The following is a 23,554-nucleotide window of genomic DNA, read 5'->3' on the forward strand; positions in this document are numbered from 1 at the left end:
GCCGGCGACTTGCCGCAAGCTGGGCGAACGACACAAGCCTCGGAGCCGAAGACGTAGCCCTCCTGCGCTACACGTAGAGCAGCATCCGACTGCATTCAGTGCAATGACTCTTGACAAAAGCTTGCAGAAGTTACATACGCAGCGGAGTCGATAGTCACACCTCCCCTCCCGACCCCGAGAGATTCGTCTCAGCGTGGGTCTCAAATCGCGGCCGCCTTGGTGACGAGCAAGACCCGCGCAGTGGCAGGACCCAGAACGACGCCGGATTGCGTCGCATCCGACAAGTCTGGCGACGATGACGGCGTGGCGGAGGACGGGCTCATGTCTTCCGGTGTATAAAACACCTGCTGGGCTGAGGAAGGTGAGTCACCTGGCACGCATATACACCACGAGAAGTGCGCATGCATTACAAGAAGTGCGCGTGCATTGCAAGAAGTGCGAGTCTATTGTATGCGAAGGCGGCGGCGCATGGCGGTAGCGTGCATCCTCTACACATTCGCCTGTTCCAATTCCACTGGAAAGTTGTTGTGGAAGACAGTAACGTATCACGGCTCCACCGGGCGCGTTCAGCGCGAGTATTCTTGTCAGAGCTGCAAGTTCGGGTGCGCCAACGTAGCGAGAGGTCCAAGCCAACGTAGCGAAATGGTCCAAGCAAACGTAGAAAGGAGGGTCTTCTGGTGTACTAAGGTAAAGAGCGCCTTCAAATGAGCTAGGGTAGAGCATCGTGACAGGCTATTCGCCAGAAGTCTGTTGAAGCGAGCAGATACGCGATGCGGCGTCCACCCTCAAAATGCCAAAGCTTGCGACAAGTTTGCAGGTGAGTCACGGTGGTGGGCGTACAGAAGTGCCCCAAGGTCAGTTGATCTCAGAAACCCTCTCTCCCATTCGAGAGTTACACTGAAGCTGTCTCACGCGAAGCATTCAGCGAGCCAGTCAACTCCACTCGCGATAAAAGCAGACGCCAAGATAGCAGTTGATGATAGTGCTTATGCAGTACGCAGTGATTAGTGCTTATGCAGTACGCAGTTGATTCCAGCGCTTATGCAGTACGCAGTGACAAAGCCCTGTCGATGACAATGCACAGACGGAAGTCGATGCCAATGCACAGACGGAAGTCGATGACAATGCACAGACGGAGTCCCGTCGGATAACTATACACACTGAATGGCGACCAGGATCTGACCAGCAAAGTATGACGAAAAGGGCTTGACTTCCGAGGGTGGGTTACGCAGGTGAAGTCTCGAGGTTCCGATGGACAACGCGATAAGGATGCCAGGGTGACATTCCAGGGCACCAGGGTGGCAGAGTCGAGGGCACCAGGATGGCAGAGTTGAGGGCGCCAGGATGACAGTGAGAGAATTGGCGTTCCGATGGACGAAGCGACGAAAGGAAAGTCGACGCGATGAAAGGAGGGTTGACGCGAATGAAAGCTGTTGCGACGAAGGAGGCGATGAGGCTGGACCAAGATACGCAGCGAAGGGAGCAGAGCGAGAGCGGCAGCGTCAGCGTAGCAGTCGCGGAATGTATAGCAGTCGTGCGATATGATCGGTTAACATCGAAAAGCAGGCAGACCGAAGGGCGATGTAAAACAAAACTTGAGGTAACGCGACGTAGGGGCTTGAGGCGAGGGTGTGTGCGCTTGAAGAAAGGGTGTGTGTGGTTGAAGGGAGACCGGCGAGATTGACACCGTGGCGAAGAGCGGAAGAGCGAAGACCAGAGTTGAAAGGCGAAGAGTCCAGAGGCGATGGTAGACCTGACATAGCAGCAAGAGAACCAAGTATGGTCCCGACGCGATTAAACCGAGAGGCAGAGAAAACCTGCGGATAGGTCAGCCAAGCACTCGCGTATACACAGCAGACGCACCGAACGCATATACGGAGGTACGCACCGAGAGTATGTGAGGGACAAAGGCCGAGATGAAAGCAAAGATATGAGAGCAGAAAGGAAGGAGATAGGACGAGCGCAGCGATGCCCGAGATGACGACGAGGGCGGCATATGCATCATGGCGACGACGACAGATGCATCGCCCATCTCTTGTCCGGTCGATGGCGAGCGCTGACACTCCCCCTTCGAGGCCTATCTTCGTCATGTCGAGGACCTCGTCCTTCGTGTAAAGCAGCATCAACGCCGTGCTCGCCAGCAACCTGCATACTCTCCATCCCACCCGTCCAGGTCTTCTTCACCGGGTGAGTGCTGTTCGCGCGAAGGTCCGATCGCTCCGTCCAGCCATCGATGATCTCTGCGGAGTCACTGCGAGGTACTCCCGCAGGGTCGCCAGCGATGCCCTTGGCGTAGTCGTAAGGGATGCCCACAGCAGAGGAGTGAGCGATCGCCTTCTCGCGATGGTAAGCGTCGACCTCCGCAGACTCCTCCGCCCTGCGTTTCTTGCCTATCACCGGCGTCGGGGACGACGAGCGTGCGCCCCAACCCTGCTGCTGCATGATCGGCGTCGACGCGTCGGCCTCGTCGATAGCGGACATCGCAGCGTGTGCGCGCACTCCCGTCCTAACAGCTACCCCAGCATCCAACCCGGCGACATAGGGGGAGGTGCTAGCACCGACGCTTCCCATCGACACCGTGCTGCTGCTGGTCGCCATCTGCACGTCCTCGCTCGGATAACCGGATGGAGGAGGTTCGTGCATGCCATAGCTCGTGGACGACGTGCTCATCGCCGACCCCGTACTCATAACCGAGCCCACACTCCCGACGCTGCTGGTCGTCTCGGTGCGCTCGCGGCATAGCGACTCGGCGCTGCTGCTCGCCGTAGACGTGCGTTCGCGGAAGGCGGTCATTTTCGCAGTGTGTCCACGGGTTGTGGTGGCGGTCGGGGGGAAGGGCTGGGGTTCGGCGTCGTTCATGGCTTCGACGTCGTCAATGGTGGAATGGCGTGCGGGTTGCACGCGTCCACGCATGGACTGGATGGGCAGATGCATGGCCTGGGTAGCCGACTTGCGCGCTGCCTGGGCGGTGGAGATGTATGGCGCCTGAAGCGTGCTCGCCCGCGCGCGCCGCTGGCTGGGCTCGACGCGGGACGTGCGCACTTGCGGAGGGTTGGGAGGATTGTGGATACTCTTCCGCCTCGCAAATACCCGCCACGTCGGCGTCTCGATCTCCGCCTCCTCCGATTCCGTCGCCGCATCCCGCGCCTCGATGACGCGGCGCCGCTTGACTGGGCGCGCACCGGGGCTGCCGCCCTCCTCGTCGATGCGAGGGAGGGTAGGCGTGCGAGGGAATGCGCGAGGTGCGGGAGTGGGAGGGGCGGCGCGGTGGGCGAGGGGGCTCGACGGCGGGTCGCGATCCATGCGGAGGAGGGCACGCGGGCCGCCTTCATCCTCGTCTTCGTCCCGGAGTGTGAGCTTGAGCGCGTTGGTGGGAAGTCGTCGAATGCGTCGCGGGGCGTGCGGGCGTTCCGGCGGGCGGGGCTCTCCTCCTGCTTGATGATTGTGATTATTCGAGGGCGTCGTGCGCGAGGCGGGAGGTGGCCCCTCGCCATTTCGAATCCCAACAAGTACTTCGATCGCCGTGCGTATCGCCGCAGACGGTGCATTCGTATCTATCCTGAGCGCCATAGGTAGTCGAGCATTGAGGGAAGTAGCGACCCGGGCAAGCTGAGCGGGTGCCATCGTAAGCAGGTCTTCATGACAGCAGAAAGGCGGAGTATCGAGGGCGGTGACGATGACTGCATCGGCATCGGCATCGTTCGTCTGGAGTGCGAGACGACGAGAGGAGGGCGCAGAGGAGCTGGCGGGGTCACCGGTGTCGCTGTCTTCGCTGTTACGCCGGCGTTTGGCTGGACGCTGTAGGAAGTTGCGGACAGGTGTGAATGGATTCAACGTGTTCAGACTTTTCGCCTTCATCTCAGCGCGTCGATGTCTCGCAAGACACAGAACTGCGCGACGGTCCGTCTCCGTCTAAAGGGGATGACGTGTGGCGGCGACGATGGAGGCAGGATGCAAGGGACGCTTGCCTTTTTTGGAACAATCAATTATTGTCTTCAGTGGCGTCTGAATTTCTCACGGCACCTCTTTGCCACCCACGCTCATGTTACCGAATTTAGGTCTTCATCTATCTATATGGTGTATGAACAACATACCGACCATTACTCCCGCTTGACTTCCGCGTCAATCTCGAGCGACATCGTCATTCTCAAGCTCTAACAACTCGCGAGGGTTATGTTCAAGGGAGAGGGATCCCCGGAAAACTGAACGGTAATATGGCAAGATGCAGTGTCCTAGGTTGCCTTCGCGCACAACATTCAGTAGATGGTCGGGTAGAGCGCCATCCGTGATACATGATCTCCTACGAAGCCATGAAACATAGCACAGGTATGGCTATCTCCACTCGAACCTATTCCCTCATCGTGTTAAGGCCTTCTGATGCGTCTCTCAAACGCAGGTAACTCTGGATAGTCCGCCCGGCTTCTACCAAGGGCCGATGACTGACAGTTCGCAGAATCATAGCGGGGTGAGTGCACTGTACTAAGACAGCGTGCTCGCTGTCAGATACCTGTTCACCAGAGCTTCTTCCTAGGACGGCGGAAACTGAGTGATATAAGGCGATCTGCGGTGCTCTCGCCTAGCCTCCTCGCTCATGCTCGACAGTTTGAAGAACTCACGAGTTTCTGATCCAATGTCGCGCGTCCGCAAGTCCATCTTTGGTGTCAAAGGAGCTACACGCATTGCGACGCAGGCAGGTAAGTCATGGATCAACAGGCTGGGTCTGATTCTATGATATTCGAGCGCTCTTACTCGATACAAACTTCAGATAACCAGACCACCTACGACGAAATATACGAGCGCGATCGACTGGGCGAAGAACTGGGCGATGAAGCGCGCGTCTGGCGCGTCCTGTTGGACGAAGGTCGGGCGTATGATGCTGTGATGTTGCCGCGCTTGCGTGATCACCTGGACGTTGATCTTGTCTTCGTAAGTTCTTGGTCTTAACGCAGCAAACGTTACTCAGCGCATAAATCAAGGCAGGCTTATTTTCAGCCGTCCTGACTACCTTCGTCGCGCAAACATCCCAACCAGTCCAGTCCGACGATAATCGCGCAGGTTTGGCGCTTTTGTCGGAACTCGTTGCCATCCAGCGGGCCTCACTCAAGCTGCCTCTTGACAGAGTGCCCACCATGAACGCCGTCACCGCGCCAGTCCCGGATCTCTGGATCAACCGGTTCTGGTTTCTGAGCCTGGCCTTCAGTCTGTTCGCCGCCTTCAGCGCCGTTGTTGTTCGGCAATGGCTACAGGTGGGTGGAGATTTCCGCAACATATATTTCACCTGTATGAAACCACCCATAGGAATACGAAAGCGATATAGTTGGTCCTTCCAAACGCCGAGCTCTGGTTCATCACTATCGACACGTCGGCCTAGACCATTGGAAGGTCAAGTGGATGGTGCCGGTCCTACCCATGCTGTTACACATCTCTCTTCTGCTATTCTTCGTTGGGCTCATCCGCTATGTCCGTCAATCTGATCCTTCCATGGCGCATGGGATCATCGCGCTCACCATCCTTTTCTACACTGTGTATCTCGTTGCGAACACCCTGCCGGTTTTCTTCCCACAGTGCCCATATCGCTCGCCATTGTCGACTGGCGGCTACTGGCTCAGATCCTCGTTGCACTGGCTGAGCGCGATGCTTCGCAGACAACTGAAGGGAAACAGGGAAGACTTCAAAGCTCCGAGCGATTACGAATGGGACGGACTATCACGGCGCCTACACGACGTGATGTGCGCTAGCCTTGACTCAGCTATACGAACATCGTCAGACTTGTCTGTCGCTCCTATCGTCGTGCAGGCTGCATCAAGTCTCCCCTTCTATCCGAAGGCTTCAGCTTACAGCAAACTGCCCTATGGAGCGCTTCTCCGCGACAGCATCATTCCCTGGCTCCATACGGCTTCGAACGCACGAGGGATGACCCTCGACTACACGCCGGGCCGAGCAAAGGAACTCCAGTGCATGGCATGCAGCCTGTTGCTCGCTCCCTTCGAAGAGATCCGCTACAGCCTCGAATATCGCGTATGCGCCCAACGTATCTTGCATGCACTCGTGGCGGCAATAGAAAAGAATGAGGAGGAGGAATTCGACAATCGCGTATTGGGCGCGATCATCCTTAGCCTATGTCATCGACTCGACAGGCAGCTCTTCCGGCAAACACAGCCTTGCCACCTGGATGACAAAACCCTTGAGGAGGTTTATGCCGTGTACGCCCCATCGTTCAGTCACAAGTCTTCCACGCGGCTTCGCCTGCACCCCCAGGTTTGGCATAACGTGCTCGAATTCTTGGCTTGCACCGATAAGCGCCATACATCACCCGGCCGCTTCTCACTCGCGATGCTTCTGTGGCGGAACATGTCTGACAGCTCGTCCGATAGCCATGGGCAGACACAGTCCACTCAGACACTAGAGCAGTGGCTCTGCATTACAACAGGCTTGGACGGGTTCCCAATAGACTCGGGCGAGTTCCAAAGAGACCGGGTCAATTTGGCACAGCGCGCCATTCACCGCTGCCTATGCTCTCGTCAGGAACTTGAATGTGCATATGACGCGGACGAGAAATGGGTAAGCGCTTCTTGCTACCATGATTGTATACGGGCTGAGTTTAATCGGTATGGCTTGATTAGTTCGACTGCCATCTTGAAGAGGAGGAAATTTGGAGGCACGTTTGTATCCAGGCTATCAAATGCCTTACCGGGGACAGTGACCCATCCAATCCACCTCTCGTTGGAGAAGAGGCGGGTGCTTTCGATGATGACATTGCTTTCCTAGCGAAAAAACTGGCTTCAACGCTCACTCCCTCATACGCCTGGCAGTCCGTCGACACCGCACTGACGCTAATCGGCCGTCCCGGCCTGCGGCCACAATTCTACGACGTGCTTGCCAAGAGGTATTGTGGTGCATTGCAGGAGGGTGTCGCTGTCCCTCGAGCGTGTATCGGACCCTTGTGCTTGCTCTTCATCAATCTGTATTCTGTGACGCCGATATCGGATGATCGCCGGGACCTGGACATTCTGCAGGCACTGGACACCCTCATTCGAAAGTACGCCAACGACGTGTTCAATGCAATTCCCCACATGGCCCATGAGCTGGATTCCGTGAAGGCGTTGTGCTCGATGTCAGGCTACATCTTGCGCCATCCCCGATTTGGACGTCTTTCTCTGGTGATTTCTGGAATACTTGCGACGTACCTTCAAAAGCGCGAAAATCATGAGACCGACCCTGGACCGCCTCACGGTCGCGTCGGGGAGCGCGCGAAGGACGCAACGAGGGACGTCGAGCATCTGGAGAATTTACCTTGGTATATCTGGACAGATGTCCTCAGCATGGCGCTGCGGAGCCCGAGCGAGACTACCGAGTCATGCTTACAGGGCAAGGGCCCCTCCTCATTCCATAATATCCTGCGGGCACAGATACATCTCAGATCGCCGGCCTGGAAGGAGGCGATAAGCGCCGCTATAGCATGTCCCTTGCCACTGGCAGTGGGAATGGCCCTTAGAGACCCGCGTGGCCTCGAGGCTTTCCGCGAGCTGGAATATAGCCTGCACCCAGACGAAGGCAAGACGGAAGCGCCGGACAGCGGACTAAGGCCGCAGAACCTGACCGTTTCTATGGATGACAAGGAACTTGAACGGTATGTGGATTGGCTTTTGAATCATTCTTCCTACTAACCAAATGCTACTCACTCAGAGCTCGCGCAGTTCTGATCGATCCAGACGAAATGTACGAGGGCGACGTGCTGCCTATTTCGAGACTCATCCCGCTAGGCGATTATATGAAGCGAGTAGACGTCGAGGCCACGCGTGTCTCTCGCGACCACTCTAAGATTTCAAGGGAAAGAGTATTGAGTCATGTCAGTGTACCCGAGGGAAGGACCCTCGTTAGTCAGTCCGCCAACCGTGGCGACGCACAGCAAGGGCTCTTCAGAAGGTGGCGTACAAGAGTCCAAAGTGAGTTGCTCGCCATCTCAGGAAATTTTGACCAATTGACCACTTTCTTCCAACCATTCAATCAGCTCTCGTCGCGCCTGAGTCCCAGCCTCAGCAGCGCGAAGACTCTGGACCTACAAGCGGCGCCGATGTCACTGGTGTTGCCACGAGCCCGGTTTGAGTAAAGTGAAGCCGCAGATTTACGAGCTTTGACACTTACTTATAGAGGAGCAATTCTGTTGTCATGTGTAGGTGATACCACTATTCCTTTGTCCAAAGAGGTATTGTCGGTGCAGTCTGAGTCATATGAGTTAACGCTGTCGAGCCACAGCACTATGCTGATGACGTGATTCTGCCAAGCCGACGCAAACCACTGGATATTCTTCAACACCATTTCATGCGAAGGCGTTCATTGCAAGCTAACGCACCTTGGTAGACAAGGAGTGAGCGTAAGATACCCCTATTGCCCCTGGAAAATCTGTGATCAGCGACAAGTGGCGTCCCGCCGAGCTTCGGCCCGACTTTCCCCCAGTGCATCTTGAGCGCATACGGCCATCATCATTTCTGGATCTCGATCATCGTCCACGCCCTGCGCACCTCAGACGACATGTCGGAAAGAACACTAGCGGCGTCTTCATCTAGTGAATACATCCCTGTCGCACGCAAGAAGAGAAGGAATAAGGCATACCAACCTCGCCCCCTTCTCGAGAGGGTTCAGCTCGTACTGGACGAACTATGCGGCCACGGAGAGGATGCTCTGTGGGCTGAAGAAGTAAAGGGCTAGTACATACTTCAATTCCTTACATAGTATGCACGCTCATTCCTCCATAGCAATATTCCAGGAAAATATCGCTGCCATACACACGCGACCAGCGCGATGTAGCTGCCTCGGTCTCGGCAGTCCTGAAGATTCTGAGCCTGCTCGGGTACAGCTAGCGCTGCTTCTACACCTTGTTGATAAGCTCAAGCTTGTCAGTGATCGACCATATCTGCCGCTCCTTCCTCACACTGACGGATCTCGTAGCCCAGATCGAACGTCACCCTATACGATCCCCAGTTTACAGATGCTGATTATAGGCTCTTCGACGATCTTGGACTGAGAGGCTTACGCGAAGAGGTACGATGATTTTCTCGGGTGATGTCCTATGTCCTTGATTCAACGACGAGCTCTCTCGTGCTGGTCACCTTCCTCCAGCCACGTCACTTCGCCACAGAACCCACGCTCTTCTATATGATACACTGCGACATGACGCTGTATGAAGCCGTCTTGAAAGCGAATGAGCCAAACCTAGAGCGCGTACTTCTCGCTGGCAATCGTCTGCACCATTATGTGGAAAAGTGAGCGTGATCTTCATGTTTCATCACCTCTTCCTCCCTTTATACACGCGCTTTGTGCTTTTCGACGACTTACCGACCAGTTTGGCGCCTATCTAAAACATGGGCTGACCAAACGCTAGCAAACCGACCCGCGAGCTCGACAAGGACGCCCCGACGCTGCTCCGTCTCGCACCGCGAATGAGCGCGCAAGTCCTTCCAACGTCGCCAAGTTGGCCAAATGCGATGGCGTTCACGACCGTGCAGAGGATACAAGGGATGGATGAACAGAGGGAGAATAGCGACGTCTCCGCCTGCGGCGAAGACGACCTCGCTGACTCGCTGAGCAAATCGGTGATCAACAGTAGCGACGCGAGGGAACCCTAGTAAGCAATCCATCTGCCCGAATCACTAGCAGAACTCGATGCTTTTGCACCCCTCTCAATCAAAGGCGCGCGGAAATTTCTGTTGTGGGTCCGGCGCACGTGGTAAAACATGTGGGGTCCGGGGTCCGGGGTCGGCGCCCGCCCCCAAATTTCTCCGCTCTTGACCAGCTTGACCTCCTTCCTTTGTCATTCTCTCTGCTATTCCAGTACGCAGTGGGACGCGCAGACTGCGGGTCGTATTTGCGAAACGGCCTCTCCGGCGTCAAGCTTCAAGCGATGAATTCGATCTCCGAGCGATCGATGTCCCGTGCTGGAGTATGGCAGGGACGCCCCCTCGCTGCAAGGAACGTTCTTGCCCGCCCTGCACGTCCCCCTCAATCGTGCCCTATCGGCACAAATTTTCTGGTACGCGATATTCGAAATGCGGACTGGGTACCCGCCAGGAGACCGCACGCACCACCGAAGTTATCGAGTACGTGACCGCGTATATGTGTCGGGGGACGTAAACGACGACCTCCGCGCGCGCGATTATCATCGCGGCCCTCGGCCTCGTTGCGCGCACCCTCTGCCCTTACAGGTCCTGCGCAGGTCTCAGACGCAGAAAACTTACGGTGGAAGAATCAAGCCACGCACCCTGGAAGAGCACCGAAAATTTGTACTCGCGTCGATAAGGACCTAAACTACTATCTCCCCGGCTGCCGGGGTGGTATGTTAAAGGGAGAGGGGAAGATCGCTGGACGGTAGTGCCCAGTGTCCGTCCCCCGCTGTCGCGCCCACCCCCTCCCTCCTCCGGCGACTTCACACGTGTACCTGAGATGTCGACGCCGACCCCCAAAATGACGCCCGGGACGACCGCCGCCGATGTGACGGTCCTCGACATTCCTGCCGCTGCGGCCGACGAGTCGTACGCGCAGGACGTCTTCGACGACGAGGACGACCTCGGCACTGCTGTCCAGTCGCCCTTCGGCACGCCTGACCTCCCGCACCTTGAGTTGCCCCAGCTCGAGCTGCCCTCCTCGAGCGTGCAGGAGACGCGCCGCCCGAGCGTGGTGCGCCAGGCGACGGACGCGACGCTCGTGTTCAGCATCGGCAAGGATGCCGACCTCTATGGGAAGGAGGGTCAGGACTTGGGTAAGGAGGCCGAGGTGACGAGCAAGGAGGTGGACAACCTCGACAAGGACGTCGAGGCGCTCGGGGGCAAGACGCCGCTCGACCCTCTGAGCCGCGCGAGCACCCTCGTCCCGGAGGCGCGCGGCGGGTGGCGCGACCCCGAGTGGCGCAGGCAGCAGATCAACCTCATTACGGTCTGCTACACGCTGTATGTCTGTGGGTGGAACGACGGGAGCACAGGCCCCCTGCTTCCGCGCATGCAGACGGACTACAATGTACGTCTTCGTCCTCGTGTTGGGGTCATTTTCCGCGTCGAATTGCGAACAAGCCCATGCAGTTCACCTGTTGTTCCTCGCTACGTGATGCTGACACAAAAAGCAGATTGGCTACAGCACGGTCGCCCTCATTTTCGTCGTCGGCTGTCTGGTACGTCTTCGGTGAGGACGTTATCTGAACGCTTGCTGATGTGCTTGCAGGGCTTCGTCAGCGGTGGCTTCCTCAATGTATATGTCGACCAAAAGTTCGGCTTCGGCAAGGTGAGCTACTCTCTACAGCGCCTGCGCGACCGAACTCATATGCATCCATCGTCAGGCGATTGTTTTCGGCGCCATCTTCCAGATGTGCGGGTATATCATCATGGCACCACACCCGCCATTCGGCGCCATTGTCGTCGCCTACGGCTTCACCGGCTTCGGCATGAGCTACATGGTGCGACTAGGCAATTTCTTGTCCTGATGGCTTGCTCAACGAATGGTAGAATGCTCAAGGAAATGGATTTGTTAGTCGTCTTCCTGACGCGCCTACGAAGCTGGGATTCCTGCATGCATCATATGGTAAGTCATGTCCACTGAATCTTTTTCCGCAAGCTCACCTTGGGTATCATAGGTCTCGGCGCTTTCACCTCGCCCTTCTCCGCGACGTACTTTGCGACGGCGCCGAACTGGACCCACCATTACTTCGCTTCCATGAGCCTCGCGGCGCTCAATGTCGTGCTGCTTACCCTCGTCTTCCGTGGACAACGTCAGGAGGGTAAGTCGCTTTTTCGTCTGCACCTATTCCGCTTCGTACTGGAAGCTGACGCGCGCACGCTTCGTAGTCGTCATGACGAAGGCCGGCCTCGGTACGCCCGCTGAAGACGGCGGGCTCGCGAGCGGGAACCTCTACCGCCAGATCTTCCCGATCCGCACTGTGTGGCTGCTCGCAGCTTTTGCGCTCATCTACATCGGTGTCGAGGTTACGCTTGGTGGTGAGTCGGGCCTCGATGCTGTCAGTGTATGATACTGAATCGCTGCGCAGGCTGGATCGTTACCTTCATCATACACGTTCGTGGCGGCAGTGAGGACGATTCCGGCTACATCTCGTCTGGCTTCTTTGGCGGTCTCATGCTCGGACGTCTCATCCTGCTTCCGCTCAACAAATGGGTACGAAGCCTTCCAAATCCATTGCAGTGCATTCGTGTGACTGACACATTCACCAGATCGGCCCGAAGCGGGTCATCTTCCTGTACACCATCATCTCCATCGCGCTCGAGCTCACCGTGTGGTTCGTGCCATCTGTCGTTGGGAATGCGACTGCAGTAAGCATATGGAGTTACTCTTTCAACACTTGCTTATTGTCTTCGCGTAGGTCTCCATCATCGGCTTGCTCCTCGGGCCTATGTTTCCTATCATCGTCAATCATGCGTCCCATGTCATCCCCAAGCATCTTCTCGTATGTTCCCTGTCTTTCGTGGTGCGAGTATCGCTCATTTTATTTCCCCAGACGCCCAGTGTCGGATTTATCACAGCTATTGGCGTGTCGGGCTCTGCTGTTCTTCCCGTCGTGACTGGCTTGTTGGCCAACAACTACGGCATCCAATCGTTACAGCCGCTGTACGTCTCTTCCGCTTGCCTCCACTCTTCTTGTACTCAACTTTATCGCAGCATGATCTCCATGATGGCGGCCATGTTCGTCCTCTGGACGCTCGTTGTCATCACTCCCGCTCGTGCGAACTAGACAGGCGACAACCTTCGCCTCCTCACGAAAAGCGAGCCTCAGCGTCAACAGTGCCATCATCTCGCGTCCTCTCTTTCGTTTCTTTCTCCGATGGGCTTTCTTGCTTCCAAGGGACACTTGTTGTACTCTCGTTCACGCCGTTCCGGCTCCTGCTTTCCCTCGCATACTGTAGTATAGGCACTGCTAACTCTCTAGGAAACCGACGCCATTCTAGACATCATTACCATGCAACATCCGACGTATCGTTATCATGTAGGGCTGCGCACCGCTGTTGTCATCTCCATCTCCTGCTCCCCGTTGTAGACCATAGATTTCCTTCCATAGACACATAGTGTACATACACTGTATATAGACGACTCGTACCTCTGAAAATTCATAAACATTGCAAAGTTGAGCAAAGAATCTGCGCAGTCAGGATCTCTCGTTTCTGATACCATCGTGAGGAGTCCGATCTGAAAGTTGAACTTAAAGCACGCGGAAGTCACGCGCGATCCATGTGCTGCGGAGGTAATTCGGACCGCTACTCCGAAGCGCCTCTTTTCCTCAACTCTCACTAGCTCTTGAGACCTGCCTACGGCAGGGGGTCAGGGGGCTTCGAGCCACACTTTGGTTGCGCGAGCTTGGGGGTAGGAATGAAGTACAGTATGCACTGCCGCGCGCGCTTTGGTACATCCTTCCGTTCATAGATAGTACTACACAATGGCCTCAGGATAAACTACATTTGGTGTCTTATGAGTCTCCTTGTCCACATCGCGCACTACCACCTTAACATTCGCACTGGAAGTGCAGCGGGACAGCGCAACATATAACTGGCCGTGAGTGAATACGGGCTGGCGGAGATTGACCCCAACACTGCGAACGGATTGGCCCTGCGACTTGTTGATGGTCATGCAGAAGGCGAGTCGTATGGGGAATTGTCGCCGTCGTAGCTGAAAGGGCAAGTCCTGTTCAGCTGACAGCAGCGATAGGCGCGGAATTAGCGCAAGCGTCCCTGAGGAGAATCAGGACCGGAATCTACGTGGAGAAATAAGCAAGAGAGACTCACCTTTGAACTCGCCGGCAATGACTCGGATCTCAAGAACACGTTGAGTAGCGCGTGTGAGTACACCGCGCGTGCCGTTGCAGAGGCCAACGCGTGGGTTGAGGTTGCGCAGGAGCATCACTGGGCACCCAATCTTGAGCTCGAGCTTAGCTCGCGGAAGCCCCGACACGTCGAGTGAGTTGAGGTACTCGACTGGGTACCCGGCCAACGTCTCGGTCGCATCCGCACCTTCTTCCTGAATGACCGAGTCGACGCCATTGAAGGTTCGCGCGCGGCCGGGAAACTTGTCCAGAATGGCGCTGTTGATCTCGGAGACCGTGTCGTTGCGAGCAGCGAGTATTGTGCGCTGTGAAAACCATTCGTCGTAGTTCCTCGCGTCGACATCGAGATGCGAGATCTGAGGGTAAATCTCGCTGATCAGCGTATCGTCCTCGTTATCTGGCACGACCATCCCATCCCGCAGAGTCACGAAGCCATTCTCGTCCACGTTCTGGCCAGCGCCTACGTCGAGTAACCACTGCGCATACGCACGGTCCGAGGGGCTGGCATGATCGAGGCGCTGGTTTCGTTGGAGGCGAAGGATGTTGTTCGGGGCTATGTGGTCGCACCAGATGTACGACCGAAGCAGGCTCTGGCCAATGATCTCCTCTCTCCCGCCTTTGGGGACGACGGGGAGGATCTGCCGAAAGTCACCGCCAAAGACCACTGTGCAGCCTCCGAAGGGCCGATCATCCTGGCGGCAGTCTTGCATCGTTCGGTCGACAGCTTCTTGGCAGAAGCGGCTCTGCATGGGCACCTCATCCCAGATGATGAGGTCAGCACGGCGGAAGAGGTCACCGCGCACCGTGTTTGAACGAACGTTGCACATCTGCCCTTCAGCGATGTTGATGGGGATCTTGAACGTCGAGTGCGAGGTACGCCCACCTATGAGCAAGATGGCAGCTATACCGGATGAGGCAACACAGAGTACGATTTTGCGAGTTGCGCGGAGGGCATAGCAAAGCGTGTTGTAGACAAAGGTCTTGCCGGTCCCTGCAGGGCCTGTGAGGAAGAAGACGCCAGGAGTACCCTGACCAATAGCAGAGCAGATGCGATCGAACGCCTCCCGTTGCTCGTGATTGAGAAGGGCCAGGTTGATATCAGCAAGCCGCTGCTGCTCTTCGGGATCATATGCCAGCTGCTCGGCAATGAGGTAGTGGACCTCTTGCTCCTGCCATCGCGAGTAGTCAGGCTGGGGCATGCCTGCAGTCTCGAAGTCGTGGAGCGACGAACCCATGCTGCAGAGCTCCTGATGCAGCAAGTACAGGCCATAATCATAGATGTCATCAGTGGTCGGATCAGCGATGGGGAAGGGTAGGCGCCGTAGCTTGACTCGAACATCATCGCAGATGGAGTCCCGAAATTTTGTCCAAAGCTCGCGTGGTTGAGTGGGTTGGCAGTCCTTCAGGATAGTGGCGAAGAGCCGCCGGAGAGCAACACCTGTCTGCCAATGAGCTGCATCGGCAAGACAACCTTCCCACTCCCGATCATCCTCAAGGAGACCGCGGGCGAGGCATGCGGCTTGGAAGGTGGGAAGCTCGATACCATTGTATGTGCGAAGGTCGACGAAAGAGGTGGGGCCCCGAACGACTGTGAGAAGGAGGCGGAGATAGAAGCGCTCGCCTTGAGATGGGTGGGCAAAGAGCATCCGACCTATCGCAAAGCCTTTCTTTCGAAGGTTCCACGATCGCCGACTGCTGAAGGTGAACTTCTGTGGAAACTCCTGATACAGGAGTGTCCGAGCGATGTCCGAGGCTGGAGAGGTCGCCTGGTTTGCCCTGAAGAAGGCGGTGAGCGTGGTGACGGAGGGACCCCGGCGAACAACATCGTGCAGATTGTTGGGCTGGAAGATTGTGAACTGCTCGTCAGGAAGGTGTACAGTCAAGCGAGTGACAGTCGGCTTCTCATCGTGCATTGCATAGTGCAGCAAGCGCCAGACCGCCTCCGAGCATGACACGTAGCGCGCATCAAGGTACTGCTGGATCTCGTCCGTCTCCGTTCCAAAGGCCATCGTGATGCGGTCATGTCCTTTGTAGACATACTTGTGCACGTACTTGAAGGCCTTGATGGAGATACAGCACTCGAGGTTCGCGTGGCAGGCGAGAAGGAGGAGGAGGATGATGTTGTGAGGTACAACCCACCGGTTGTCAAGTCGAACCCAGCGGCCATCTAGCCAGACTTCGTAGTAGCGCCCATTGTTGCGACGTCGGTAGAGGGGATAGCCATCAGGTGTGAGGACGGTCACCTCCTGGAACTCGCGTGGATATCCTTTGCTGCACTTCCCATCCTTCATGCAAGGTGCATTTGGGTTGAGATCTCCGCAGGGACCATGGATCATAAACTTCGTCACCAGTGCATAGAGCCGGGGATGGGTCTCGCGGGCCGGGATCTCGGCCGAGATTGCCTCATCGACATCGTCTGGTGTATGCAGTCGGGCATCACGGTCGAGAAACAGGAGAAGGTGGATGTGTGGGAGGCCGCGCTTTTGGAACTCGATCGTGTAGACATGTCCGCGGTAGGGCCCAAGAAGTCCACCCTTGATCTTGTCCAAGATGATCCGAATCTGGGAGAGCTTTATCAGCAATTCAGAGAGCAACTCGAAACAACCCAGCTCACCTTTTCACGAAAGACTCGAGAGACCAAATCAGGCCGGTCCGTAACATCAAATCCAGGCCCCATCTTCTCAACCTCCTTCTGGATCTCAGGCCACTGAGGATTGCAGGTGATCGTCAAGAAGTAATCAGGACGACCAAAGAATCGTGCAACAGCCATGGAGTCCTGATAGAGTTGGAACATGTTGCGCCAGCTGCCAACGAAGGACGACGGAAGGACACAGCGCTGGCCGACCGACTGGGGATTGACGTCGGCATTGCTCGATACGGCATCTGCCAACCCCCGGTAGACGTCAGCCCGCAATTGCGGCTGATGGCCCCGTGCCCATCGAAGCCGTGTCTGCTCGGTCTGTGCCCACCCGTCCACAATGTACTGCTGGAACAGCATCTTCGCACGAAAGATGTGGTCCGACTCATCGAGGCGACGGTGAAGGCGGAATGCGAAGAACTCCATGGGGGTAACACGGGTCTGTTTCCCCCGCTTGTTTCCGCTATCGTGGCCTGCCCCCTCCTCATCACCTTCATCTGCTCCTTCCTCGTCCTCGTCCTCCTCTACCCTGGCCCTGAGTGGGATAGCCTCTCCAGTTGTAGGGTTTGTCAAGGGGATGTTTTCGTGGTAGCCATGCTCTCCGCGAGGGAACAGGAGCACGTAGAGGAGGGGCTGGTAGGCAGGGTGGGTGTCGTAGATGCGATGTTTGCGCCCACCACGGCGCAGCTCAATCATAATGTCTCGGCGTGCATTGTGATCCTTGCTGTCCTCTAGGACCACTGCCAGCTCGGCTGCAGTTGGCAAGTTGTAGCGGCGCTGGTCAGATCCTGGTCGGAAGTCGAGACGTGCGAAGTGGGACGGAGCTCGGCCAGAGTCACGCAAGCGCTCAACAGCAAGCTTGTATATGTCAATGTACCCGTTACATCGCAGCAGAACATCCTGGATTATCTGCAGAATCTCGGTGCGCAACCCATGCGTCAGGTTGTTCTGGTACCGCTGCTCGCAGGCATCATCGGGGGCCATGAAGTAGAGCTGGGCGTACTTCGGCCGTCGCGATGGATCCTCGCCTGGGAGCACAGCACCCAGCTCGTGAAAGAGCTCACCACGGATGGTGAACTGCTGCACTCCACGGCCCGGGATGCGGGATGTGCTCACACCGAGGGACGCGAACGCAAATGCAGCGTTGTATCTGCGCACCTTCTGCAGGAAGTGCCGACTGCGCTGCCGGTCCACCTCCGAAGCCCCACTGTCGGACACTGCATAGAAGAGCGTGTAGAGGTCGTCGGGAGGGGCAGCGAGAAGCGGAATCTGCACTTTTCCGCTCAAGCAGCAGGTGCCGAATTGAGGGAGGTTGATGCGGGATTTCTTCAGACGCTCTGCAAGCCAGTGCAGAGCATTGCAGAACGTGCACTTCGCCGTCATCTCCCCAAGGTCAAGGGGAAGGTAGAGGTGCGCATTCTCGTTCGCAACGGGCCGCCGAGCAAGGGGCAGGCGACGTAGCAGCGGTGGCGGGACACCATCCATGTTGTGGTCAGGTGATTCATTGCGCGACACGACACTGCCATGGTCGGAGGGAGAACGCGACCGCGCCGAATGATCATCGCGAGCGCCCGTGTTCTCCCGCAGCTCGAGCGGGTCAGGGAATGCTGGAGAAGGCGACGGAAGAGGTGATAGTGGAGGCGACAGTGAAGGCGAGGGTGAGGGCGACGGTGAAGACGACGGTGAGGGTGAAGGTGATGGTGTCGATGACCACGTTGATGATCTGCGGCGCCGTAGACGCTCGGTGGGGGACTCGGGAGGGGAGATTGTCGGTGAGGGGAGGGAGGGGAGCCGGAATGTTGGTGAAGGCGTGTTGAGTTGGCCAGTTCGAAAAGCCTGTCGCGCGGTCGTGCTCCCTCGCCTCAGTCCACCGGACCGTCCATCCCGTCCTCCTGCACGCCCGCGACCTTGAGCTGCGAGAGCGGTTGTCCGAAAGCGCTCTGCGGACGGACGGTCCAGTAGGTACTCACGTCCGTCGATGCGGATGGGCGTGAGGATGGATGCTGGAGGCATGCGGCGGTGCTCGGGGGTTGTGAGGATGTTTGTCCTCTCGCGAGCGTTTTGACGCTCCTGGTCGCGCTGACGCTGTGGTGTTGAAGTGGGAGTTGACCTGATACGATGGGCGAGATGTTAGTGTCACATCCGACATTGAGAGGGCAGCCTAAACTCACCGATTCGCCGCAGTGGGTATTCCAGACGAAGGCGGCGGTGTAGTGCGCTGAGCACCACCCGGTGCATGCGCATCACCCCTTCCGCGCCGCCCGCGGCCAGCTCTCCCCCCGCCGCGCCCACGGCCCCGACTTCCGCGTCCTCTCCTTGACGGTGCAGGTGCCACGTCATTTGCCGGGGGCGCATCTTGCTGCTGGGCGGCGCCATCGCTCCTGGCCGCTGTTCCCCTTCCGCTGCTCTGCTCTTGCGCATGATCCCTGCTCCGCGTACGCCTCCGGCCTGCGCGCCCTCTCGAGGGGAGAGAGTCCGGGGTTATCGCCTCGACTGCGCGAAGTCGTTGCGCCAGGGGCCTGTCTAAGAGATACTGCTGGCCCTGGCTGTGAACCGGCGTCAATTGAGGTGTGTGGGGTGTGCGTCGATGCTGGGGGGTCTCTAGAACGTTGATACGATCGCGCGCTTGCTGGCGCTCCTGGTGACGGTGACGCTCTGGTGTTGTTGGGGATGACATTCTGTGAGTGATGATGGTGAGTAACATACAGATCGCAGCAGATTGAGATGACTTACGGAGCCTCAATGCTTTCTCGTTCACCGATCGAGCAAGTCGGCGGCGAGGCGCAACGGATTTTTGGGTGAGGGTCCTTCATCGCGAGCATCAGCTCCGAGGGACGCGAGGGATCTGAATGGGGACTCACCTGCCGGTTGAGCACTGATCTTTTCGAGAGGGGGCAACAATTGACGTCCCCCAGAGCGCGCAGATTGAGAAGGGAGGCGGGGGGACACGACCGTGGGGCAGGACCAGAAGGTATGTTCACGCACAGGAATGAGTCGCAGGACGCGCTGAACGGCCCAAGGCCCGAAGAGCCGAGCACCTCAGCTTATGTAATCAACGCAATTCCTCGAAAGCTTAGGTAAGCAAACGCGTCGGCACAACTTTGACGCTCGACGTGTTTTACATTATAGATGTCTTCGCCGTGCGGCTCTTCTCTTTCTATGTCGAATCTCCGTTGCTGCTGCGCCGAATACTCATACAGTGTCGATCCCTGATCAGGTGGAGCTACGCGTTATGAATAAGCAGGCAAACGTACTCGCGAAGGCTTCGCCTCGGACTTGCACGCCGACGCCCTCCCGCACGCGCCGAGCCGTGCGCGCTAACCTCGAGTAAGTGTCTGATGCTTTCTCAATCTCCTTGGACAGCGGGTTGGCTGCAACTGCAATAGTCAAACCTCAAACAAGCGCGCTCTTGAGTTCAAACTCATTGCCATACTCGGAGTATCCCGTGGCAGATTGGCCTGTAGGTAGAAGGCTGGACATGGGAGACCGCGATTTACGAGGGCGGATCTACGCCCATAGTCATCATTCCCCTCAAACGCGACTTTTCGCTTGAATTCCTTCATCCGACTCACCTGTGCTGGTTTGGACCGACGGCTTAAGCCACTGTTCTTCGTGGAATCGATTTCCGGCCAGTTGGCATTTCTCTTTACCCAGAACACTCGCGACACGATAGGAGGAAGCGACCATGCCATTCTTCTGGGTGCTCCTACCATCTTCTGCCGGCTCAACTTCGCACCATTTCTGTCTATCGGCGCCCAGATTTCGACTGACTAGGACTCGCACGCGCCTCGTGATTGTGCTCGTCCATCGGTGTGAGCGTGTACGTTCCTTCTTTCCGATGCAGAAGCTCTTCCTCCACGGTGAATGTCCATGCGTCGAGCCCAATCAGCAGCGCACAATGTTCTCGCGATGCCATCTTACGGCCGCTACCGTCTGGGAAGCGAACAGTTGGACTGGCGCAACACATCACTATCGGCCGTCCATTCAAGAAGTTTCTCCCTCTACTCTCACAACGCAACTCCCATGGACGCACTTCCCGCAGAATTGTGGTGCGCTATCTTCGAGTTCGCATGCACGGACGATGGTAGCACGGGCGCGTCCCTTGCGCTAGTGTCCTCGTACGTTCAGCTGCTCTCACAGCAATACCGTCTACAGTCCATCGCCATACGCGGCCGTACCCAGCTTGCGCGACTCGCCCGCAAGCTAGAAACTCTCCCGCTCTCACACCGTCCCCGGAGTCTGTTCATGACGCTCTCCGACGCGGAGCTCGGATATGTCGCACCCTTAGATGCGCACCGCGTTCTCGAGCTCGTCGCGCCCCGAATCCAGGCGCTACATCTGCATCTGCTCCGCGTCACGCGCATCAGCCTGCCGGCATGTCCCAGGCTTGCTGAACTCACGATCGACGGCCCTCTCGTCGAGGCCAATCGCGAGCTCCCGGCCCTGCGAATACTGCGCATATCGCCCACTGCGCAGCGCGCGACCGCCGTTCTCCGCGACCTACGGCGGGTAGGCCCCGGCTTACAGGAAATTTATATTCCTCTGCGTGTATTGACGCCCCACGAAGTCATGAGTGCTCTCGGCATAGCACCACGGAATGCGGACGGGATCCCACGACGCCTTCCAACCGAAGCTCTCCTGCCCGCGTCCCTGGAGCTTCTCTGTCTCGAAGAAGATAGGCTCTCAACGGACGCTTCCGATGCACATTGTCCGCGGCAGCAACAGCTCTCGCGCAAATTTTGGGAACTTGCAGCGAAGGAAACGCGCTTACGAGTGGCTCCGCGCGTCTTGGATGATGGGTGTGGAACTGTCGGACGTTGGCAGAGCAAGGGGCTATGATGGAGCGAGGGCGCTGTATCTCCAGTTTCGTTGGGCGCAGCGCTCGGTGGGTAGTGTGGTACGCGTGGGTGAGTTCATTGCATCTCCCACAGTTTACTCTACTGAACACCGCGTGCGCTTCAGATGATACCGGCCATGATGAACCATCAGCTCGACTCAATTGACGACCGTGTAGCCTTTGATACGGCCTGTGTCGCCGCAAACCATTTTCCATTCATAGTCACCCAAGACTTTGTACGCCCGTTGTCTCTTCAGAGGCGCGAAGCACATGCGAGTACACTCTGAGATCAATCATGTCAGCGACTAACCGTGGAATCGTCGGAGGGGTATGGTTGTGTTTTCGTGATGGAGTCCGCTCAGAATCACGCCCAGGACCAATGGGGAAGTGTGCAGCACCGGAAATCAAAGCGAATCGCGAGCGGTCCAGCGGCCCAGGTGCATAAAGCATCATACGCGAGGCGGAGGCGCAGGCCCTTCTTGTCCTCTTCCCGCCACCTCCCTCCCATTCTCGTTACACCCGCGATGGCCCCCGCAGGAGACATCGACCTTGATATCGCCGGTATTATCTCGACTGTCCTCGAGGGTGTCCTCTATGGTATGTCTTGGGACTTGGCATTCTGACGCACTGCTGATCCTCGCATAGGGTTGTCACTCTTCATGGGCGCGGCAACCGTGTGGGTGCTCAAGAGAGGGCGCAAGTGGAAGGACGTTAACAGGTCTATGCTTGTTATATCCTTCTTCCTGTTTGCCTTCAGTACAGCCGTGAGCATTGATCCGGTATGCAATGTGCTCGTATTGACGGCTTCGCAGCATCTTTGTATCGACATGAAGAGAATATACGAGGGCTTGGTCAAGTACCGCGATACATTCCCAGGTGGCCCGATCGCCTTCTTCGCCGATGTCTCGCAGGAGACTTTCGTATCCAAGAACGGGATCTACACCGCTCATACGTGCTTGGGTGATGGTGTCGTTGTAAGTCCATACCCCCATCACACTCACATGCACGCTCATCTCACTTCGCAGATTTATCGTGCCTACATGGTTTGGAGGAGCTGGTGGGTCGTCGTCCTCCCAATCATGCTGTGGTGTGCCGTGTTGGGTGCGTCGGATCTTCATCCTGCGATGTTAGCTCTCTAATAGTCTATCCTCAGCCACCGGGATCGGAACGGTGTACACCATTTCGCAAGTCACTGCAGATTCGGGCAACATCTTCGCGTCGGCTACTGCGAGCTGGATTACTGCCTTCTACGCGACAACTCTATCTTGCAACTTCGTAGCGACAGGTACATCTCTTGTGTAATTCCCGGGATTTTCCTGACGATTTCTTAGCCTTCCTTGCTTTCCGGCTCTGGTCCGTCGAACGCGGGGTCAACCGTGCGCGCACAGGTCGCAGCAACATCTGGCCGGTCCTCCTCATCGTCATTGACGCCGGCGTCCTCTACTCCGTCACCCTCCTATGCGCACTCATCCTCTTTGCGAGCCAATCGCACGCGCAGTACATCGTCCTCGATATGGTACACTTCTATTTTACTGTACACTTCTAGAACGACGTCGCTAATCGCCTTTCAGGTCACCCCTATCATCTCGATCTCGTTCTACATGGTCCTCCTCCGTGTCGGCCTGAAGGCGAATGACAACATGCATGTCGGCAGCAACAGCAACCCCGCAGGCAGCCACCCGCGCTCGGCCATGCAAAGTTCAGGACCGAACGCGTCGTACTACCGCGGGAAGGCGCTGCAAGTGCACATCAGCCAGTTCACCGAGAGCGAAGGGCCTGTACAGGACAAGAGCTATGTGGACCCGGAGATACCACTGGAGGACTCCCACTCGTACCCACCGGTCGGCCGTCGCATTTAGATATACTATGCGCCGCGCTCGGGCGTCCTGTCGTTTCCTCTGCGTTCTTTATTACTTGGATTTGTAAAACGTTCTGTGTCTTTATTGAGGAGTATATATCGATCCTGGCGACGCCTGTACCTACTGAGTTATAAACCTGTAGTATAGGCAATGTTACGTGTACTAATTCATGGGGCGCGACGCACTCAAGAATATCCTACGAACCCGCTCTCCCTGGCCACTCAATACCCACGAGTGCCCTATCCCACCTCGGTCCAGCTAGAATCAGGTGCTCCGAGCGCCTCACAGATTATTGCGTGGGACGACAGATTGCGTGCCTCGGCGCCCTCCAAGCGAGATGCCCTGGTAAGAGAACGGTGTGTGGAGGTGGCTACATCTCTGTTGCAGCAGGCGACCTCGCTGCATTC

General features: G+C 57.0%; 10 protein-coding genes across 10 annotated transcripts; 4 read left to right on the plus strand and 6 right to left on the minus strand.

Annotated features, from left to right (window-relative positions):
* Positions 1–1,807: 1,807 nt before the first annotated feature.
* On the minus strand, positions 1,808–3,969 carry SCHCODRAFT_02122040 (uncharacterized protein). The gene is made up of 2 exons (XM_003026771.2): positions 1,889–3,969; positions 1,808–1,817 (listed from the first exon to the last, which is right to left on the minus strand). Exon 1 carries the CDS (start codon positions 3,856–3,858, stop codon positions 2,002–2,004), a length of 1,857 nt encoding a protein of 618 aa, XP_003026817.1. The 5' UTR covers positions 3,859–3,969; the 3' UTR covers positions 1,808–1,817; positions 1,889–2,001.
* A 622-nt stretch (positions 3,970–4,591) lies between these two features.
* On the plus strand, positions 4,592–9,686 carry SCHCODRAFT_01136735 (uncharacterized protein; the record flags this gene model as incomplete). The annotated part of the gene is made up of 14 exons (XM_050341091.1): positions 4,592–4,694; positions 4,766–4,926; positions 4,977–5,246; positions 5,299–6,561; positions 6,624–7,630; positions 7,687–7,946; positions 8,012–8,100; positions 8,152–8,173; positions 8,286–8,368; positions 8,458–8,708; positions 8,809–8,896; positions 8,950–9,028; positions 9,101–9,263; positions 9,383–9,686. The coding sequence occupies 14 exons, from the start codon at positions 4,592–4,594 to the stop codon at positions 9,624–9,626; spliced, it is 4,083 nt and encodes a 1,360-aa protein (XP_050197303.1). The 3' UTR covers positions 9,627–9,686.
* A 1,306-nt stretch (positions 9,687–10,992) lies between these two features.
* SCHCODRAFT_02519800 (MFS general substrate transporter) lies at positions 10,993–12,730 on the plus strand (the record flags this gene model as incomplete). The annotated part of the gene is made up of 12 exons (XM_003026678.3): positions 10,993–11,010; positions 11,117–11,161; positions 11,212–11,271; positions 11,327–11,443; positions 11,493–11,568; positions 11,621–11,764; positions 11,832–11,981; positions 12,032–12,156; positions 12,213–12,311; positions 12,362–12,445; positions 12,497–12,606; positions 12,658–12,730. 12 exons carry the CDS (start codon positions 10,993–10,995, stop codon positions 12,728–12,730), a joined length of 1,101 nt encoding a protein of 366 aa, XP_003026724.2.
* Positions 12,731–13,422: 692 nt separating this feature from the next.
* On the minus strand, positions 13,423–13,620 carry SCHCODRAFT_02520074 (helicase; the record flags this gene model as incomplete). The annotated part of the gene is made up of 1 exon (XM_050343440.1): positions 13,423–13,620. The coding sequence occupies one exon, from the start codon at positions 13,618–13,620 to the stop codon at positions 13,423–13,425; it is 198 nt and encodes a 65-aa protein (XP_050197304.1).
* Positions 13,621–14,004: 384 nt separating this feature from the next.
* Positions 14,005–14,223, minus strand: SCHCODRAFT_02473157 (uncharacterized protein; the record flags this gene model as incomplete). Its single annotated transcript, XM_050342714.1, has 1 exon — positions 14,005–14,223. A coding segment is annotated over one exon (219 nt), but the record flags the coding sequence as incomplete, so codon positions are not given.
* A 354-nt stretch (positions 14,224–14,577) lies between these two features.
* Positions 14,578–15,012, minus strand: SCHCODRAFT_01070345 (uncharacterized protein; the record flags this gene model as incomplete). The annotated part of the gene is made up of 1 exon (XM_050340971.1): positions 14,578–15,012. A coding segment is annotated over one exon (435 nt), but the record flags the coding sequence as incomplete, so codon positions are not given.
* Positions 15,013–15,072: 60 nt separating this feature from the next.
* On the minus strand, positions 15,073–15,258 carry SCHCODRAFT_044201 (uncharacterized protein; the record flags this gene model as incomplete). Its single annotated transcript, XM_003026772.1, has 1 exon — positions 15,073–15,258. A coding segment is annotated over one exon (186 nt), but the record flags the coding sequence as incomplete, so codon positions are not given.
* Positions 15,259–16,388: 1,130 nt separating this feature from the next.
* SCHCODRAFT_02520224 (uncharacterized protein) lies at positions 16,389–19,128 on the minus strand (the record flags this gene model as incomplete). The annotated part of the gene is made up of 3 exons (XM_050343446.1): positions 16,389–18,058; positions 18,422–18,561; positions 18,623–19,128. 3 exons carry the CDS (start codon positions 19,126–19,128, stop codon positions 16,389–16,391), a joined length of 2,316 nt encoding a protein of 771 aa, XP_050197307.1.
* A 1,295-nt stretch (positions 19,129–20,423) lies between these two features.
* Positions 20,424–21,600, plus strand: SCHCODRAFT_02644120 (uncharacterized protein). The gene is made up of 2 exons (XM_003026679.3): positions 20,424–21,358; positions 21,414–21,600. Exon 1 carries the CDS (start codon positions 20,475–20,477, stop codon positions 21,288–21,290), a length of 816 nt encoding a protein of 271 aa, XP_003026725.1. The 5' UTR covers positions 20,424–20,474; the 3' UTR covers positions 21,291–21,358; positions 21,414–21,600.
* A 212-nt stretch (positions 21,601–21,812) lies between these two features.
* Positions 21,813–23,147, plus strand: SCHCODRAFT_02520282 (uncharacterized protein; the record flags this gene model as incomplete). The annotated part of the gene is made up of 7 exons (XM_003026680.1): positions 21,813–21,885; positions 21,934–22,052; positions 22,101–22,262; positions 22,314–22,389; positions 22,442–22,573; positions 22,620–22,804; positions 22,860–23,147. 7 exons carry the CDS (start codon positions 21,813–21,815, stop codon positions 23,145–23,147), a joined length of 1,035 nt encoding a protein of 344 aa, XP_003026726.1.
* Between the last annotated feature and the right edge of the window lie 407 nt (positions 23,148–23,554).

The sequence above is a fragment of the Schizophyllum commune genome (genome assembly GCF_000143185.2).
Source record: "Schizophyllum commune H4-8 unplaced genomic scaffold SCHCOscaffold_15, whole genome shotgun sequence".
NCBI classification, from domain to species: Eukaryota; Fungi; Basidiomycota; class Agaricomycetes; order Agaricales; family Schizophyllaceae; genus Schizophyllum; species Schizophyllum commune.

Bases quoted from the DNA above. Each gene is read 5' to 3' on its own strand.
- SCHCODRAFT_02122040 (XM_003026771.2), bottom strand. From the start codon at position 3,858: ATGAAGGCGAAAAGTCTGAACACGTTGAATCCATTCACACCTGTCCGC.
- SCHCODRAFT_02644120 (XM_003026679.3), top strand. From the start codon at position 20,475: ATGGACGCACTTCCCGCAGAATTGTGGTGCGCTATCTTCGAGTTCGCA.